Source organism: Ostrinia furnacalis, unplaced genomic scaffold (assembly GCF_004193835.3).
Source record: "Ostrinia furnacalis isolate ACB-3 unplaced genomic scaffold, ASM419383v2 OfSCF6383, whole genome shotgun sequence".
In the NCBI taxonomy this organism is placed as follows: Eukaryota; Metazoa; Arthropoda; class Insecta; order Lepidoptera; family Crambidae; genus Ostrinia; species Ostrinia furnacalis.
The window spans coordinates 1-20,813 of NW_021136622.1; the positions used below are offsets into that span (position 1 = coordinate 1).

At 39.0% G+C, this 20,813-nt stretch overlaps 1 protein-coding gene across 1 annotated transcript; it reads left to right on the top strand.

Annotated features, from left to right (window-relative positions):
• Positions 1-3,910: 3,910 nt before the first annotated feature.
• Positions 3,911-19,375, top strand: LOC114362299 (GRAM domain-containing protein 2A-like; the record flags this gene model as incomplete). The annotated part of the gene is made up of 7 exons (XM_028317613.1): positions 3,911-4,071; positions 9,230-9,333; positions 13,214-13,411; positions 16,074-16,209; positions 16,693-16,853; positions 17,330-17,458; positions 17,818-19,375. Coding segments are annotated over 7 exons (988 nt in total), but the record flags the coding sequence as incomplete, so codon positions are not given.
• Between the last annotated feature and the right edge of the window lie 1,438 nt (positions 19,376-20,813).

A 20,813-nucleotide genomic window follows, 5' to 3' on the forward strand; every position in this document is an offset into this window, starting at 1 on the left:
CCCAACCCGAAGATGTCTATATCTTCTTCCCTGGAGGTAAACGTCAATGTCATCTCTTCTCTAAATATAATGAGACCGCTCGGACACCGAGCCCACAGCGTGGTAGGGGTGGGGTTGCCCGCTCTTTTGTTTTTTAATACTACTACGCTGAATATTGTGTGCGGATTGGGTTGTCGTACAGGGGTACTACATGGTAAAATAAATCTCTTCGGCGAAAACAGGATAATTTAGATCGAACTTCACTTGGTAAGTTCGTTTGATCATTCAAAAATAGTGCTTTGTAATTTTTAAATGTAACTATGTTTTTTACAATGTTAATTGACAAGATAAACGTTACTTTAAAAACAGTTTGAGTGCTCGGTAGCTTCCACGATTAAATTGTTTGAACACATGATTGATCATTATTATGTGTCACCATACACCAACCAAACACTTTAAGAGACACGTTTGAAAAAACAACATTAAAATAAGAGGTTGTTCAGCTATCGTAACTTAATGAAAAAAAGCCTGCAGTTGTAGTCGTTTATCTTTATGGCACTGTGGTTAGCAATAAAAAATAAAATGTCCTTAAAAATTCTTAATTTTAAATACACTGTTATACATATAACCACTGGTAGTAACAATTAATACTTATATTATTTTCTTCTACTGTTATCTGTTCAGCAATACTAATCTTCAAGTCTTAAACATAAGTATTGCTACTTGTCTTACAATAGGCACTTTAATACGTTAATACCATATTGATGTAATCATTGACGCAAAACTATTAAAATAATGTGCGTAAAGTCTTTCTAAGAAGTGCTTAGCACGTAATACAATTTATAATCTTAAAGGGTATGGAAACCAGTTTTGTATTACATGTTTCCTCATCATAAACTCTACTATCCTAGCTAAATCCTCAATTATCACTTTGTTACATAGACGACAACACATGCAATATCATTTAGTTGCAAAATACCCCCTATTACAAGCAAATAAGATGCCACAGTGTGTAGGTTGACCTGCCGTTGATATGTACATTGTACAGTCAGCGTCAAATAGTTCGTGACACCCAAAGTGGCCAAAAACTTGATAACGCCACCTTATTCTATTCTATTCTAACAAAGGCGAGTTGCGAACTTTTTGGCTACTTTGGGTGTCACGAATTATTTGACGCTGAGTGTACCTCAATATCTACGTTGCAGTAGAGTAATTTAGATCTACGTAGGTCTTACGTCAAAATAGCTACCTTTGAACTTGATATTGCGATTATGACTATGCTTATGAATTACTATGATGGTCAGAGATAAAGCCAACTATAATTAACCTCTTCAAAATAAACCTGGACATTAATCATATTAATGTACTAGTGGCCGCCCGCGACTTCGTACGTTTGGATGCCGTTTTACCCCCTTAGGGGTGGAGTTTCGTAAAATCCTTTCTTAGCGGATGCCTACGTCATAACAGTATCAGCATACCAAATTTCAGCTCGATCCGTCCAGTGGTATGGGCTGTGCGTTGATAGATCACTATGTCAAGCAGTCAGGTATTTTTGACAGAAAGTATAACTCATGAAATACGTTTAGTTGAATCTTAAAAACTTGTGACATGTAAGCTTGAATGTTTGCAATAGAAAAAATATTAAAAAAGAACAGACATAAAAACAACGAAAAATCTACATAAATAGGTACGTAGAGATAAAAAAAAACTTAATTGCAAAAAGATAAAAATATTTGGTGTTCGTTTTATAAAAGCTTCCAATACAAAAAAAAGAACATTGGGTCCTGTTCGTATAAAAAATTGTTGAATTATTTTAACATGCAAGTGAAAAATTACCGTTTTCAAATTTAATAAATAGGTAAATATTTTAGGCTTAAAATATTTCCTTACTAACATCCCGAATCAACAAGCTTTATCACAGGAAAAATTAACTGATAAGAAATTTACGTTACATATTTGTTGTAACATTGACGTTAATTTAAAATTAAAATTTCCGGCTTAATATTCGGTGTGGCCATGAACATTATATTTGTTATTATATTTTATTTCGACCGTGATCTTGCAGCAGTAACAGTAATAAAGCTGCTGAACTGTATCTTTCGTTCTTTGGGCCCGTATCACAGCACTATACTTAGTGGTTACCAAACTAAAGAGTCTGCGTTTTATTGAAATCAATGTCATCATTATAGGTTTTTTAAATAATACATTAAAAAAATCTACTGAAGATTTTGCTGGTCCATATAAGTCAACTTTACCTGCATTACATAGTTCACTATACAATCAAATATAATTACAATAGAACGCCGATTATCCGAATCGCCAATTATCCGAATCGGTCCTAAGCGTGATAAATAAAATTAAAACCAAGTAATTTTTATTTTGTTTTGTTGTAACAAGTAGGAACTCTCAGGAGTCTAGATTATTTCAACTGAGCGTTATTGTAGAACTGTAAACATATTTAATAAAGTTTATTCTATGTGTGACGGTTCGTTTTAAACGCGCTTTTTCTTTATTACCAGTCTATGTCCGATTATCCGAATTTTCGATTATCCAAATCGACCCCGGTCCCAATTGATTCGGATAATCGGCGTTCTACTGTATATTGATTTTGTTATTAGGGACAGAGATAGGTGATTCGGTGTCATTGTTTGATCTTCTTCAGTTGCTATTTGTGGAACTTGACTCATAGAATTTCAAGAAATCTACACACATTGTAATCTAGAACTCGAGTTAAGACTGCTTATTTTCTCATTAGTTTATCCTCAAATATGGATTCTAAACTGAGTACGGCTATGTAATATGTATACGGGCCTCAATCTGCCTTGCCTTTCGATTCAACGACCTTGTCCGTAGACAGTTACGGAGCAGGAAAGTTAGCGTGCACTGGCCTATTTGAGAGAAATATTATATGCAGTCCGATTAATGTTTTGATAATTGTGATTTATTCGCCGTTGATTAACTTTTCGCTAAACCAGACGGATATTATGAGCTTGGCGTGGCTAATGTCTGTGTTTCTGCATCTATTCGTCTTTCTCACGTGGAAATTGCGCTGCAAAAGTATAATATGTAATGTAGTGCAGAAATGTTGTTTTGTAAACTCAGTTTATATTGCACCTATTTAAAACGCGAATTTATGTCTCAATCAATTCTTTCCAGGATTTGGATTGAATGTGTTTTCGAAGTCGTAAAAAGTTAGATGGGAAAATCCGTGTTTTCCTGGACTAGATCAACATAATTTTTCTCGATTTCTACCTCATAATAAAAACGCTTTTTATTATGATCTCGTGGTAGTAAAACCCTTATAGCATAGTACTGGTTACGCAATCCCGCAATTTGAATGCGCTGTAATAAAGTTTATGCATACGTTTAAATTAAAATAACAGAAGTTGGAACACTCTACTAGGCAGTAATTTCTATTTTCGTTTTTTCAATCATAACGTCTTGCGTAGATTTCTTAGTCTTATGATTTGCTAAATCTGTTTCGACCAAATCTAGGGTAACGCATTCACATTCTACTTGGTCAATAATCGTTATCATTTGTATGTAAAAATGTTCTTCCGTAATCTTTTCTATACACATATTATCCAACAGCTCTCCAAGAATAGATATTTGTGTGTCATACCAAAATAAAACGTCATTATACCATTTGATACCTTGACAACTTACAATCTGATAGTTGGCACTAGTTGGCGCCTTGTTGGATTACGATAGTTAGGTTGTCGGGATTTGTCCCGATTCTCCCGATTTTTTTGTATGTTTTGACTAACCTCAGGTCCTCAGTTTAGTGATTGTTTCTTTCGATCAAAATTTCGAAATCGATCTGGTAATCCTATGCTAGATGTAGGGGTCTGTTAACCTTCCGATGATGACCCTACATACTATGAATTTGACAGCTAAAAATATTAAAGTAAAATCTTTCTTTCTTCCTCAGACAAGTGATAAAACCGCTCTCCGGGTCAGCGCCGTCGGTGCGGGTGGGCGCGCTGGGAGGCACCGGCGATACAGCTGAGGGCAAGCAGCCGGGCAAGTCGCGCCAGAAGAAGTTCCAGAGGCACTTCCCTCAAGTCGGCCCGGAGGAGCGAGTGCTCAATTGTGAGTACCATTAATTAGTTTGCTAGATGTGTGAACTGATCAGGCTGGATAGTCTGAAATGTCCAAGAAACGATGTAGCTTCTTGGACGATAGTACGTCACAAAATGTGACTTTATTACCTACTCATCAGTAGACCCAGTGTTAGTAGGGGATAGTTACGGCATTAGCGTGACGGTAGAGGGTAAGAGCCGGGCAGATAGTGCCAGAAGAAGTTCCAGAGGCACTTCCCCGCAGTTCGGCCCGGAGGAGCGGGTGCTCAATTGTAAGTACCGTCCGTCAAAATGGGAATAATCCTCCACACTTTCCCACCACTGTAACTCTTGTATAGCTTGGACTCCAATAAAACCCAAACAGTGAAGGATGGTATGTATACATGTCTGGCGTGATCAAGAAAAGTGACGCTGCTTCTTGGACGATACAAGCATAACGTTTGTATCTAGTAAGTAAAACCACTCTCCGGGTCAGCGCCGTCGGTGCGCTGGGAGGCACTGACGACACAGCTGAGGGCAAGCAGCTGGGCAAGTCGCGCCAGAAGAAGTTCCAGAGGCACTTCCCGCAGGTCGGCCCGGAGGAGCGGGTGCTCAATTGTGAGTACTATAAATAAGCTTGCTAGATGTTTGAACTGATCAGGCTGGATAGTCTGAAATGCCCAAGAGACGAAGTAGCTTCTTGGACGATAGTACTACTAGAAAAAGTTCCATAAGTCTTTTCTGGAAGTCAGTAATGAGAAATGGTTAGTGTTGCTAAAACGCATAATTATATCACACTTTTCCGCATTGTTGTGGAATAGGTTCTGGGATGCATATCAGTGTATTTACAAGTCAAGATTACGTGTAGACATGAAGTAAGTGAGCAAGTAAGACCAATGCAAGGCATGGAAAAATCCCAAGGCATTTCCTGCAGGTCGGTAGGGAGAACTATTAGATCATCTGTCACGGAGGAATGAGTGCTCAATTGAGAGTTATTAGAACCGGGAGTGTTAATCGGGAAATTGTCTTAGCATCGTGGTAACTCGGAAAGTTCCATAGTAAACAGAAACATCAAAGCATTGGCAAAGGTTTCTGGATTATTTCGGGCTACCTGAACCCCACATAATCGGGGCCTAATTGTTTGCCTCGGCATCAGAATCTATTCGGCAATATGGCAATTTGTGTACATCGTTGGTTAATAAAGACAGTCGTTATAGGGATTTATTTGTATTGCCGCAACAATGGATGTATAGTTTATCTGTCCAGCGTGGGGGGTATCAACCAAATTCTCCTCCTAATGAAATACTAAATGACTCATTGATGTTGACGATGAAAGCGTTTGCGATAAGTTCAGTTTAATTAGAAAGCGTTTCTCAAACCAACTGCATAACTATGGACAATCGTGATTACGCTTAAAAGATACAAACATAATAACTTCAGTATTTCACCAACATTTTGTTACTGAAGCATAGAGCACCTTAACTCTACGATCGTATTACTTTCCCAGTTTAGGTATCTCGCCATTGACACAGTTTTCAAATAGACACCCGCTGTCAAAGTAAATAACATTTGAATCATTGAATCAATCTAAATATAAAGTTATTTCGAAATCGCCCTGTGTGTTATCTTGGTTCGCTAATTTATAGTTTACGTGGAAATTTGTAAATTATAGGTGTAGGTTAGGAACCAGTTTTTGCACGCCATCTAAGACTCGAGCTCGGTTTTAGCTTTTTAACTTAAGTCCATGTAATTTGTGCGGTAAATGATTGCTATTTAGCGTATATCCGTTCTAGAAAGACTGGACGGTTCCAGTTTACATACTATGCGTAATATGCCTTTGACAACTTTGGTATACTTAATGCCTAGCTGGGGCAGCTATTTTTGTCCAAACTTGCTCCCGTAGTGGCAAAAAAGTTTTCCCAAAGTTCAAAATTTTCCACAAAATTTTACCATGAATCTTACGAAAAATGCCATTTTTTTATGTGTTGGTTACACTTGGTATCACAATAAACTGTGTTAAAGTATATTTAAATTACCACATGGAGTACGTGCTATAATAAAGACAAAATAAAAACAAAACACGGTAATAAAAAGCAACCATCGTAAACATACTTTTTATTCTTCCCTAGAAGGATTACAAAAAAAAAGTGAAGTCATTCAAAGTGATACTAAAAGCACACGGTAAGCATTAAAAATGAGAGACGCGGCCTCTTGGCTAGGTCCAAGGTTGAAGGATCTATAGGAAAAACCTGTTAGACGTAGTAATTTGTTGTACCATATGACACCGTTTCCACGAAGTAACATTTGTTAAATTTCCAAGCAATAAATCGCCGAGATTATAAATTATGTTTGGAATAATTATCAAGAATTGTAAAAAAAAACTGATGACACTTTACTTATTTGCATTAATTGATTAAGGATTGTAATACGGATCTAACTAGTAGTTGGTTCTTTATATCTTTATTTAGGTATATATAATTGTATATGGTTTAAAAAAATCCATACACAGTGGCTTACTTACTCTTATTAATGTAAGAAACAAACTAATGTTACTGAGGCCGTTCCTACCAATGCAATGAGGTAATGTAAAAATTAACAGAAAAATAAATCTGTCCATAAATCTCTCAATCATATTGCTAATTCACTAATGACTTGATAAATCAATAATACGAGAAGAAATCAATTCATATTGTTCAATAAAGATGTCACAAATAAAAATAATAAATTAGTCAGTTAATTATAATTATTGAAAAAAACTAAAATTATTGTTATTAATCTGAAATAAAGATAAAAATAAAAGATAGATAAACAATAAATCAGCAATAATTATCTAAATGAGAAAAAAACTTAATGATTGATTACTAACTTCGATCATCACTAGTAAAGAATACAAAAGAAAGAATAATTAACTTACATAAGACATTTTCTCAATTGTTGTGGAAACAGGTGATAATAGAAAGGCTATTTTATTATTAATTAAGTTCAACAAACCTGAGGTGACTTAATTTCGTTAGCTGCAACCGGAGGTTCCAAGAAAAGCAAACTTTATTTAATTAAATTTAATTTAAAAGAAAGAAATTACAATAAAAGTAAAATTAGGTAAGCTAGTGATACCGTCTCGAAGTGTGAAACAAATATGATTATAAAATAATTAGTAAAATTAATGAAACGTCGCCGCTGTCGTCATGAGAGGCGCATTTTGCTGATGCTGCTCCTCGCGGTCCATAGTGCAGTTGCAATGTTGATTTGGGTAAACTGGGTCAGCGTCGATGCAGCGATCTTCATAGATTAGGCGTACGTAACACCTCCCCCCGAAGAACAGCCACCACCGAAGAATTTCGTAGTGAATTGAGGTGGGGGTTGGCTTGCCCTTGACTCTGGTACAGCGTATATTGTCCTTTGTGTCTGAGTTTCCCTTGGTTGGCTCTAGACAGAGTCTAATTTCTTGTAGTACTTGCGGTATAGTATGACGCTGATGAGTACAGATGCACCAATTAATACCATGTACAATGGGATGGTAGTATGGTATATACTGTAATCTACGTTCTTCTCAAGATTTAACTTTGGATGCTGGGAAATCTTCATGTTGGTGGTGTGAAGATGATCCAGATTCATAGAGTTTAGTTTGACTGTAGAAATATCGTACTCTGGTTCCTTCGGTAGATTCGTGATTGTCAGCACATGTCCTTTCAGTCGATCGTTGAGGTTGAAGATGGTCAACTGAGATGTTTCCATGTGCAATTTGTGTGGGATGATTGCGAGATAGCTGCCTCGATACTCCTTGTTGATGTTGAAAGATCTTGCCCGCAGGACAGATGTACCTTCGTAGAAGTAGGGAAGTTGATGACGTAGTGGCGGTCGTCTCGTTGTTCGTATGCTGGTTGATTTAGTGTGACAGTGATTGGGCTGAAGTTTGGCTTTGGAGACTTCGTGTTTCTTCACATAAGAACCATTTGTTGGTCTTCGGGCATTCAGCCTCTATGTGCTTGAAATCTTTCTCATGGATAGCTAGGAATGGGGATGATGGAACAAGGATTTCGTGATTTCCATTAGGGACAATAGATAATTTGTACCTATATTAGGTCGTATGTATAAGGAGTAAAGATTGGGAACTTGTACACTATTACTATTTCATTATCGACGTAATATGAACTTAACTTAATCAAGTTTAATATAATTAGGATTAGGAAGGTGAGGACTTGAAAGATTCAAGGACTTACAGCATTNCCATAGTGCAGTTGCAATGTTGATTTGGGTAAACTGGGTCAGCGTCGATGCAGCGATCTTCATAGATTAGGCGTACGTAACAACTTAACAAACATACAACTAAGACAATGTATTATAACAAAACACTAAACAAAGATAAGTTAGTAAATCTTTCATTGCTATTGATTGAGCAGTAGCTAAGTTATCTTATCAGAAAATATTTCTCGTAACGGTCTTTTTATAGTTGTTTTCATTTTTGCAGTTAATGCATTTCAAGATGGACTAAATAATATGCATAACTGTAGAAATACTCAATATTGATTAGATTGTCGGTAATTCCAAGTTCATAAGGATAAAGCTATAAGTATTATTTGTAGTTTTCGCTGAACATTATTTGGCAATCGATTTCCTCAATGGTAATTCCCCAAAAACACCTCTCTCGCTTCAGGTAAGGTTTAAAGTGGCTTGAATAGGAATATTGTCTCTACATTATATTGAATCTTATCGAGTTTGTTTTAAAGTTCACAAACAAAGAACGTTTTCAACTGATTTAGACGGGACGCAGACTACAGATTTTTAATCGGCCGATAGTTTGGTCGGATTCTAATTTTTTTGAGGAATCGGCTGATATCAAATCCGCGAAAGGCGTGGACGTATTCCCAAAGGTCCACCCACAGCTTTTAATGTTTTTAAATGTACACGAAATTGAAATAAAAAAGCATTTTCGTTCCCAGCGGGTCCATGATAATATTTCATAGTATATCTTCATACAAAACAGCTCTTGAATGCTTACTGTCCTTCTTTGAATAAGTCTCGTGGACACATTAGGAAGTCGTATATGAAAATTTTGAAATTTAATGGACCCGGTCTGAAAAGAATTACAATAGAGTCGTGGAGCTTTGGAAAATAACCCGTGCGGAATTTCGCACATCCTTTTAGTTAGTAGTAGAGTTATTTCTTAATGCCAAAATTTCCATTTCCAGATTACTCCTGTGCACTACTCGGCGATCTACTCCTACAAGGGCACCTGTACATCACGATGAACTACTTCGCTTTCTACTCCAACGTCTTCGGCTATGTGACCAAGGTGAGCCACATGTGGACCACTCTCACTTGACATTCGTGATCGTACAAACTAGATACGCTTTTTGAGAGGTGCGAGTGTGACACAGAATTTAGAATGATAATTGAGTAGTCAATGTAATAGCAACCTATTTAATTCATATTAATAATTTTCATAAAGTTATTCATCTACTGACCCCCAAAACAACAACAAGACAAAAGTAAACACGTAGGGTATTACTACAAAAAAAAGTAAACCCTGCACGAACACTGGTTTAAAATGACATTTCCATACTGAAGAGGTAAAACAAAGTCTCATCATCATCATTATCTCAGCCATAGGAAGTCCACTGTCCTGTTTCCATGCTACCCGGTTGTTAGCGGCCTGCGTCCAGCGCTTTTCTGCTACCTTTATGACGTCGTCGGTCCACCTTGTGGGTGGACATCCCAGAACAGAGTCTAACTTTTTGTAATAAGGGGGGTATATCAATAAATTCGGTATGAATTTCCATTAAATCGTGCCTTTCCAAAATTTATTTTGATTGTGCAGTGTGCAATGATTCATCTGTTTATATTCCCAAGTGTTTAATTAAAAATTACTTCAACAAACGAGCTTGGGCTTTTAAGAAAATACGGATTCTGACTTCTCGTTCTTACCACCACAACTCTTGTACAGCCAGGGTAATAAGATAATGAAATTGATGGGAACTAATACGTCAAAAGGCTAGTAACACACGCGCTTAGGTTTTGTAATTATTGTATCAATTATTCCAATATTCATCAGTTATCAAACCAAACTAATTTTAATTTAAAATTGGTTTTAATTAAACATTTGTTCAATGTCGACGAGTTATCCGGCGCGGCCCCAATTCCGTGACTTGCCTAGTTGAAGTATAATGTACCGTTTATTGTGTTTCATAACCGTAATTTTTGTTCCCGATTACGAGTCTTGATAATGTAAAATTGACCTCTATTATCGCAATAAATGTAGGATTTAAATAACTCACGGAAATGAGAATGATGCAATCTAAAACATAGAGAAATATGAAAGTATGTATTTGAATTAATAGGCTTTTTTAGGCTAGGCCTAAAAAAATTTTTTTAGTCCGTAATGTTTAATATCAAAAAATATTGGACACGTATATTTTTATTTGTCAATCTAACAAATAATTACATAGTTATGGTGCGTTGAAGTTGCGCACGACGTCACAACGTGCGGCATTTTTAAGCAAGCGTTGACGTCACGGGCCTTTTCTTATGAACTTTTGGGGCGCTTTATCTCTTTAAATTTTCATTAGTTTGAAAAAGTGAAAAATACGTGTAGAGTATTTTTTGATAAGTTAACTGACGGACTAATTAAAACTCTTGCTTTTTGACCCAGGCAACATCCCCATTGTCTTATTTGATAACGCATTTAAATTATACTAGCTGACCCGGCGAACTTTGTTCCGCCTTAATGGCAATAAATAAGCAGACTTTTTTTTAATTTCGAACGGGATAAAAAGTATCCTATGTCCTTCTCCTGGCTCTAAACTACCTCCCTGACAATTTTCAGCTAAATTGGTTCAGCCGTTCTTGAGTTCTAAGCGAAGTAACTAACACGACTTTCTTTTATATATATAGATTATAATATCAAGTTTATTTAAAATGTGTGTAGCATTGATCTTAACCTTTACATTTTTGTCTAGGTTAGTTTTCATTATTTCAATTTAATTGCCAGGAACCATACACATTTTTGTAATAGCAGTAATATTATGGCATGTAGATAAGTTGATAACTTATGCATAATATTGAAGCCACAAGAGGTAAAATTATTGTTCAGCAGTAGGCTTTCGGCAAGTTCTATGACCTAGCTAGGTGACCTTCGAAGGTGAATAATTAGTCAGGCTAAGTAATTTAAAATTCTTTGCTAACTCTAAACAAGTTTGAAAATATTCAAACCAATTAATCAATTGATAAAATCTTAGATAAAAATTGTACATTTTAACTTCTTTTAAGTTTGACTTTCGTGACTATTTATTATTCTTAAAAAGTCACTGGCTAGATATATTCAATGTGAACAACATGAAGCCATAAAGAAACAGAAAAAGACAAATTTTCTAATAAAAACAAAATATATTGAAGTGTCAGATTGTCAATTGTTTCATCACGAAAAATGTATACTCGTACATAGGTACGATGTCTTTGCGTTACCAATATTCAAAAATAGCTAGAACCCATATTCAAATTAGTAGCGTGATCGTCGCGTCTCGAAGAAACCTTAAAATATCGGATTACTCATTTCGTTCCGATGATCCTTGGCCTTAATTCGTTGCCGGACGTCAGCTGGGGTCAGGGCTAGCAAAAGGAAGACAGTAACTATCTTCGTGAACGTAAACTATAGTACCCTACTAGCGCTTAACTGACTCACATGCCCGTATTCACAATCGATGCTTGCTTAAGTGAAGCAGCAAATCGTACGCACAGCGTTGAATAGAGCTCTGTGATTGGCTCGTGTGTCACCCTGTGCGTCCACACGCACTGTGAGGCCTCATAGTATTGATTGTGATTACGGGCATCAGTGCCTGAGGTATAAGAGTGACACGAGAGGGGTGTCTTTGTGACGTCAAATGTAAGCGAGACTTCATTATGTGCTTCAGACTTGTATGCTTTGTCACGTCATAATGTCACCCTTCCCACCTCTTATACCTCAGGCATTGACGTAGTCATTTGCCACCTGTAATTTCGGGATAGTAGGCAACCCTATTTTAAGGATAGTGTCGGGTCAGTGCTCACGTGTTAACATAATTTAAGTAACATGTGGTTTAGTATAACTTCGTTGGTAGGTACCAATAAAAGAACAATTTTAAACTAATTTTAATATTAACCTCCATTTTCACCTTTCTTGAACTCGTAAACCGAAAAGGTCAAAGTTGTATACCTAGAATAATAAATTCAAATTGGTATTGAAAGTCAATGTTATTAAGGTCGTTTTGGATTTCTTATGTAACCGAACTGGTTTTTAGGACAAGAGAATCATTCTTGTTTCAATCAATGTGACCCTCGAATTTATAGAAAAAAAAAAACAGAATTTGAAATACTTAGGTAGAATATCTAGATTTTATAGCTTAAGTTTTACCGAAAGTGTGATTAACAGTTCCTCTTTGATACCAAATATCGTTTTTTCTGGTACTTCAGTCAGCTTTCCATACAGACTTGAATTGTACACTGCACCAAATTCAGTTAATGATAAAGAATAAGAATACTTTATTCAGCATAGAAAAATAAAATAAAAATACAGTACATATAACATTAAACTACAAGCTATGCTGAAGAGGCGTCCGCTCAGCTATATTCGCGACATAACAAGCGCCATGTCGAGAAGCTGGTTTTCAGCGGGAACCAACACGATGAAGATTGCGGATTGCGCGCCCTCTTGACCGGGACCATATTGAGGCTACCAGTCAAGAAGGCGCGCAACAGGGGCGCAACATTAAACAGAATAACTTTATTGTCATGCCATAACAAGTATGTCCACCAAATGAACAGAAAATTAAACAAGGCAATGTACGTACCTACCGAAAGGCGCTCAGTTCTATCAAGCTTCATAGTTAAAACTTGGCTCAGTTTGGGACTAAATGGCTTAATATCAATGTCCAATAATCCCAACTAATATTATAAATGCGAAAGTAACTCTGTCTGTCTGTCTGTCTATCTGTTACGCTTTCCCGCTTAAACCTCGCAACCGATTTTGATGAAATTTGGCATAGAGATAGTTTGAGTCCCGGGAAAGAACATAGGATAGTTTTTATCCCGGTTTTTGAAACAGGGACGCGCGCGATAAAGTTTTTCTGTGACAGACAAAATTCCACGCGGGCGAAGCCGCGGGCGGAAAGCTAGTATTGAAAATAATTTATTTATTCCAGCTCCTCATCCCCACCACATCAGTCCTCCGGATAACAAAAGAAAAAGTCGCGAGGATAATCCCGAACGCGGTGGGCGTATGCACGCGCGATGAACGCCACGTGTTCGGCTCGCTGCTGTCGCGAGACTCCACCTACAAGCTGATGATGCACGTGTGGAAGGCTGCAAGAGTGCCAGAGCTGGCGGTGCCCAAGCCACAGGTAAGAAGACTCTTCTTTGGATGCTCCACAGAAGGTTCTAGAATCTGGAACCGTCTATGGTTCTTCTAGAATCTAGATAGTCCCTAAAACGGTGGGACTATGAGTGCCGGAGCTGGCGGTGCCAAGCCACAGGTGAGAAGACTCTTCTTTGGATGCTCCACAGAAGGTTCTAGAATTTAGAACCTTCTATGGTTCTTCTAGAATGTAGATAGTCCCTAAAGCGGTGGGACTATGAGTGCCGGAGCTGGCTGTGTCCAAGCCACAGGTAAGAAGACTCTTCTTTGGATGCTCCTCAGAAGGTTCTAGAATTTAGAACTTTCTATGGTTCTTCTAGAATGAAGATAGTCCCTAAAGCAGTGGGAGTATGAGTGCCGGAGCTGGCGGTGCCCAAGCCACAGGTAAGAAGACTTGAGAAGTCCACAGAAGGTTCTAGATAGTCCCTAACGCGGTGGGAGTATGCTCTAGTGACGAACGCCACGTGTTCGGCTCGCTGCTGTCGCGAGACTCCACGTACAAGCTGATGATGCACGTGTGGAAGGCTGCGAGGGTGCCGGAGCTGGCGGTGCCAAAGCCTCAGGTAAGTAGAATTTTCTTTGGATGCTCCACAGAAGGTTCTAGAATTTAGAACCTTCTATGGTTCTTCTAGAATCTAGATAGTCCCTAAAGCGGTGGGACTATGAGTGCCGGAGCTGGCTATGCCCAAACCACAGGTAAGAAGACTCTTGGGAAGTTCACAGAAGGTTCTAGATAATCCCGAACGCGGTGGGCGTGTGACTCCACCTACAAGCTGATGATGCACGTGTGGAAGGCTGCGAGAGTGCCGGAGCTGGCGGTGCCCAAGCCTCAGGTGAGAAGACTCTTCTTTGGATGCTCCACAGAAGGTTCTAGTATCTAGAACCTTCTATGGTTCTTCTAGTATCTAGATAGTTCCTAAAGCGGTGGAAGTATGAGTGCCGGAGCTGCCTATGCCCAAGCCACAGGTGAGAAGACTCTTCTTTGGATGCTCCACAGAAGGTTCTAGAATCTGGAACCGTCTATGGTCCTTCTAGAATCTATATAGTCCCTAAAACGGTGGGACTATGAGTGCCGGAGCTGGCTATGCCCAAACCACAGGTAAGAAGACTCTTAGGAAGTTCACAGAAGGTTCTAGATAGTCCCTAACGCGGTGGGCGTATGCACGCGCGACGAACGCCACGTGTTCGGCTCGCTGCTGTCGCGAGACTCCACCTACAAGCTGATGATGCACGTGTGGAAGACTGCGAGGGTGCCGGAACTGGCGGTGCCCAAGCCACAGGTAAGAACTCTTCTTTGGATGCTCCACAGAAGGTTGTAGAATCTAGAACCTTCTATGGTTCTTCTAGAATGTAGATAGTCCCTAAAGCGGTGGGACTATGAGTGCCAGAGCTGGCTATGCCCGCCCAAACCACAGGTAAGAACACTCTTGGGAAGTTCACAGAAGGTTCTAGATAATCCCGAACGTGGTGGGCGTGTGACTCCACCTACAAGCTGATGATGCACGTGTGGAAGGCTGCGAGAGTGCCGGAGCTAGCGGTACCCAAGCCACAGGTTAGAAGACTCAATAAAGTATACTCCATAGGAGGTTCTAGAATTTAGAACTTTCTATGGTTCTTCTGGAATCTAGATAGTCCCTAAAGCGGTGGGAGTTTGAATGCTGGAGCTGGCGGCGCCAAGCCACAGGTAAGAAGACTCTTCTTTGGACGCTCCACAGCAGGTTCTAGAATCAAGAACATAATCTAGAACCATCTATGGTTCTTCTAGAATCTAGATAGTCCCTAAAGCGGTGGGACTTTGAGTGCCGGAGCTGGCGGTGCCAAGTCACAGGTGAGAAGACTCTTCTTTTGGATGCTCCACAGAAGGTTCTAGATAGTCCCAAACGCGGTGGGAGTATGCTCTAGTGACGAACGCCACGTGTTCGGCTCGCTGCTGTCGCGAGACTCCACGTACAAGCTGATGATGCACGTGTGGAAGGCTGCGAGAGTGCCGGAGCTGGCGGTGCCCAAGCCACAGGTAAGAAGACTCATCAAAGGATACTCCACAGAAGGTTTTAGATATGCGACTATCCCCACCTCACGTTCTCACCGCTGCAATTCCTGTGTAGCCAGGATCTACAACTTGACCTCCAATAAAAACCCAACCAGTCAAGGTCAAAGTCAATGAGAAGGTTCTAGAAAGTCCTTAACGCGGTGGGCGTGTGACTCCACCTACAAGCAGATGATGCACGTGTAGAAGGCTGCGATCGTAGCCACAGGTAAGATCACCCTTGGACAGTTCACAGAAGGTTCTCGAATGGAGGCTACACTTAGCAAGCGAGGCGTGGAACAATTCCCAGGTAAACATAGATCTGCTAGCAATAAGCTGTCTGAGGGTCCGTAATGCGAGGATAGACTCATATGAAAAATGTCTCTAAGATACGCCAATGGCCATATAAGTGTGGATCTGCTAGCTTATTCACCTCCATTTTGGACTTCGGATGAGCTTCAGACGTGTATGCCATGACAGATCTGCCGCGCCGTGACCCTTCGCATTTCTTCATTACCTGATTAGAATGCTTTATGCCTGTTCTGTATACGTCTGTATTTATGTTTTTTCGAGATTATACTTTCCAATATTTCCTTTATCAATGGCTAAATGTTGCTTACAGGATCTCAGGACGTCAGAAGTGGAGCTGGACCCTTCAGAGTATTCGCCAGAGGATGACAGCAGTTCCGCTGGCGGAGACCAGCCAGATACACCTTCGCCGCCCGTGCGAAGAGAATCTGAGGCCATCATCACTGCTGGTAAGTGCTATACAAACGTCAGTCATCGTCATCGTCATCAACATCATCATCATTCGCTGGAGGGCGACAGCAGTAGGGCGATGATAATATTTTCTTATGCTTGTTTATGGGTAGCAAAAAGTTGTGTCTTTCTATTTTTAAAAGCCTTTACTTTCTACAAAGCAGAATAGGGCCGTATATCTGCAAGTACTAATACCAGACTACTGCAACTTCCTTGAAGCCAGGATCTAATACACCCCGCAGATTTTTTTCCGAGTTTGGTCGCGTTTGGTCAAGCTGTTTCCGAATCAACATAGAACCATTTTTTGGGGTCGGTTAAAAATCGACCCAACTATCTTCCGACAATAAATATATTGAGAACATATTGAGTATTTGATCTGTAGTCTATGGGATGTCTATAGCTTGACCGTAAATAAAACCCCAACCACTGAAGAACATCTTTTATAAAGAATATCTTTTATATCTATTTATTCATCTTTCCAGGAGCAGCAGTGATTCAGCCGGCATTGCTAACCGGATCGGCCGCGCCGCGCAAACCGCCGGTACGCTGGGGGCGAACATTACTCGTGTGCGCGTTTGTAATGCTCGCGCTCTCCGCCATAGTGCTGTCGTACAAGCTGTATGTGGCGCGCGCGCATTCGCAGGTGAGCGGCGAACACGGCTATAACTATTTTATTGCCTGTTATTATTTAGAAGTACGGATATCAAGCTAATCGCTGCAGCAGCATCTTATTCAACTGTACCTTCCTTTTTTATGATGATAATATTTTACCGAATTATTGCTGAGATATGGCTGAGTGTGAGTTTTCATCAAACGTGAGCGCTTAAAAAAAATGTATGAAAATTTTAGTTCTTGAACGTTTCCGCTAGGGGCGCTGTACAATCCGTCATACATTTAATGCCACTTTTACGCTGTCGACATCGAATGACGCAAACTCATATCGACTTGAATGTGTAATCGCAGCTAATTCTACCTTTTCTGATGGAAATTGGAACCTTAGTCTCGACTCTCGAGTTACCGTAGGTGGCGCTAGCGTCGCTTGGCTGGTAATCTTCAAATAACGGCTCAGAAATATACTAAAAAAATCATTCAAGTAACTTATTTTTAATATTGTTCCAGGAGGAGCTAAGCAAGCTATCAGGCGAGGAGCTATATTCAGAACTAGTCAGATGGCGGGCGCGGCTTCACGGCCGAGCGGCGGGCGAGCTACACGCGTTCCTTACTACCAACCTGCTGTTGCTCACCAAGGTAACGTGGACCTTATGTACCAATATACATAAGCTTTGCATATTCTTTGGCGTTTCCTCGAAATTTTCACGAATTTTGAAGTATCTCGAGAAGCTAGAGTAGCGAGGCGAGCTAGGTTTTATGAGTGGGTACATAAGAGAATCGTGCTTTGAAATTCTTGCCTTGAAAAAGAACAAGCCATAAAATGCCATGTTATTTTCTACAAGAAACGGGTTACTAGAAATGAAAGAGTAACTAATTGAGCATTTATTGTACTCTTAAACGATGAAGTAACACCTTTGGCTGCTTTAATTCAACATAAAACTTCAGTTAAATGTCTACATAAACATCAAGTTAAATCCTTCTTTATTTTTTCACAGGTCCGACAATCACTCGAAGCACTATCGGGTGTCATACTAACGGACATGGCTCAACCCGGTCACCATACTGACGTGCCCAACGAAACCGTCTTCAGTTAGCGCCGCCAACCGACCCTGGATTAAAGTAAGCGTAATAAACCACATGAGCGAGCTAATAAACCATATGAGCGAGCTAAAAGGCCACATGAGCGAGCTAATAACCATATGAACGAGCTAATAGGCCACATGAGCGAGCTAATAGGCCACATGAGCGAGCTAATTGGCCACATGAGCGAGCTAATAGGCCACATGAGCGAGCTAAAAGGCCAAATGAGCGAGCTAATAAACCATATGAACGAGCTAATAGGCCACATGAGCGAGCAATAAGCCTCTGGAGTGATAAAAAATATGTCAAACTACAGTATTCACTACGCTACTCAAGAAATAGTTATCCTATCATGTGAGAATGATAAACCAACAGATGCAAATGTAGTAACTAAGGATAAGCAAAGCTAGGGTAGCTCAACGGGATAGTTAACCAAGCTAGGATAGCCAAGCGAGCTAGGTTAGCCAAGTGAGTGGAGATTGTCTGAATTAGGGCTCCCAAATAAGCTAGGAGCCAAGTAAGGATAATCCAGCAAGCTAGGGTAACCGTTTGAGCTAAGAATTCCCAAGCGAGCTAGGACTAGCAAGCTAGGGTAGCCAGATAAGCTTAAATATTGCAGAATAATGCTGGAAGGACCTCTCAAACCTAATGGTTAAACAAAAAGCAAGCAATTTTATACTGAACAGTGATAAAGGTCAAAATGCGGGTCATTTTATTAGTGGTATGCCATAAGCACTTAAAAAAAACGTGATGCAAAATAGTAAAAATAAATACTTTAATCTTATTTTTCAATCATCAATCCACTTGTTGTATAACGCAGTACATTCATGGTTCGTATAAACAATAAACATAAGCATAAAATATTAATTTATTGATGTATAATAATATACAAAGATTTGTATACGTCCATTGTCTTTAAAGTTAGTGTGACGAAGAGGCATGCAAGAATTCCAACTTGGTTTTGTAGCATCAAACTAAAAATTGTAAATGTATGTTTGTTAAGAACTGGATAGCAAAAAAGGCATTTCGTAAACTGGATTTAATTGCTCTTAAAATCTAAATTCATTGTGTATGAGTGTGCGCTCAACATTAATATGACAATGTATGATACGTAAAAATGAACTGTTTGTTTTTATGATTATTAATTTAGTTCCGTTATGTGTGGTAAAAAAAAGATATGCAATATTTAAAATGAAGTTTATTTCAACGTATTCAAATTGCTTTTTCTATGGTTTGCTCCTCATTGGTGTAAGTAAATGTGAAATGTATATAGTGTAATCTGAGTCGGTGTGTGCCTTTAAGGCACTGTGTACGTCATATTATTGTGTCAAACACATTATACTAAGGGTGTGAGCTAAGGCCAAAAACGCGTAGATTCGTCGGGTAAATGTGTAGAAAAATTGTAAAAATGTTGTAACGAATTAATCTTTGATAGCTCAAGTGGAAATTCATCGTGGGACAGATATTTTTACAGTCGACAAATAAATGCTAACAACATAGACGGAGAGTTACTTAGGTTCGTACTCTGAAACGTCACTCAAAACTCAATTCTAACTCAATTTATACTCAAGTCTGAGATTCAAATTTGAACCAATAACTGGCTTGATTCTATGCTCAAGTAAGTTCACATTAATTTTGAGTGTCTATCCAAAGTACAACAGAGTCTAAAATAAATTCACTTTTCGTCTTCTTTTTGGCCATGAGTAAGCATCGTAAAGCAGTCATAAAAACATTCGTGTAAATTGTCAAACAATCATAAAAATCATTAAATACTTTAAAGGAAATAATTCTTCTTTTTACCCCAAAATGACGTCTCCACAATAGTTTTAATAATTAAAGGAATATAATTATTATAATCTGGGGGCACGGCAGTGCCCCCACCAAGTCGAGCAAAAAAGCGGCACGGCCGTACCATCCTTTTCTCGAAGCAATTCAGGCCATTTTCGACCGCCTGTAACTTCGTTGTGGATAAAACTAGAAGGCTGAATTTTCATTAGCTATGCAGGCATTGTAAAGACACGGTATATTTAAAATTTCATTCAATTTGAACCAGTAGTTTAAGAATTATAACGGGTCAAAGTTACTTAATTTTGTCACTCACTGACTGACTCACTGACTCACTGACTCACTCACTGACTCACCGATCATCAAAACTCTAAGGCACTTCTAGCAGACCTAGAAGCTTCAAATTTGGAATATAAGTAGTGTTTGGTGTATGAATCAAGGAAAAACTAAAATATTTGGGGGCACGGTAGTGCAACCGCCAAGTCGAGTAAAATTTTTCAATTTCGGTCCAGTTTTCTAGATACATAACTGCTGTCTACAAAATACAAAAAGAAATGAGATCCCATCAAAAACAATACTTGTCAAAAAAACCAAGTCTCGCAACTCAGTTGTTCTACGGTAAAAAGTTGTGAGATCCATGTAATACCAAGTCCAGGCCAGGAAATCTTTAACGTTTTACATAAATATATTGACTTGGTCATCGCATGAAAACACGTGTAAATAAAATTATTTAGTGCGATGGCCAAGTCAATAATTTATGTAAAACGTTAAAGATTTCCTGGCCTGGACTTGGTATTACATGGATCTCACAACTTTTTACCGTAGAACAACTGAGTTGCGAGACTTGGTTTTTTTGACAAGTATTGTTTTTGATGGGATAATAATCTTCCCGTTGGATTTTAAACTATACTTACACGAATGTTATTATGGCGAAGTTCAAAGGCAGTGGTGCTAGTAATAAGGTAAGGATCGTACGAACATTCCTAAGTCAGGAAGAACGCGGGTTTGGAGTGCGAATCAAATGTTGGGCCCAATGTTAGCTTGTCCGTGATGGTTTGCCAAATATTTGTAATGTATCTTGCCAATGTATAAGGTTTTTGCTTACTGCTTAGCACGTTATATTGAC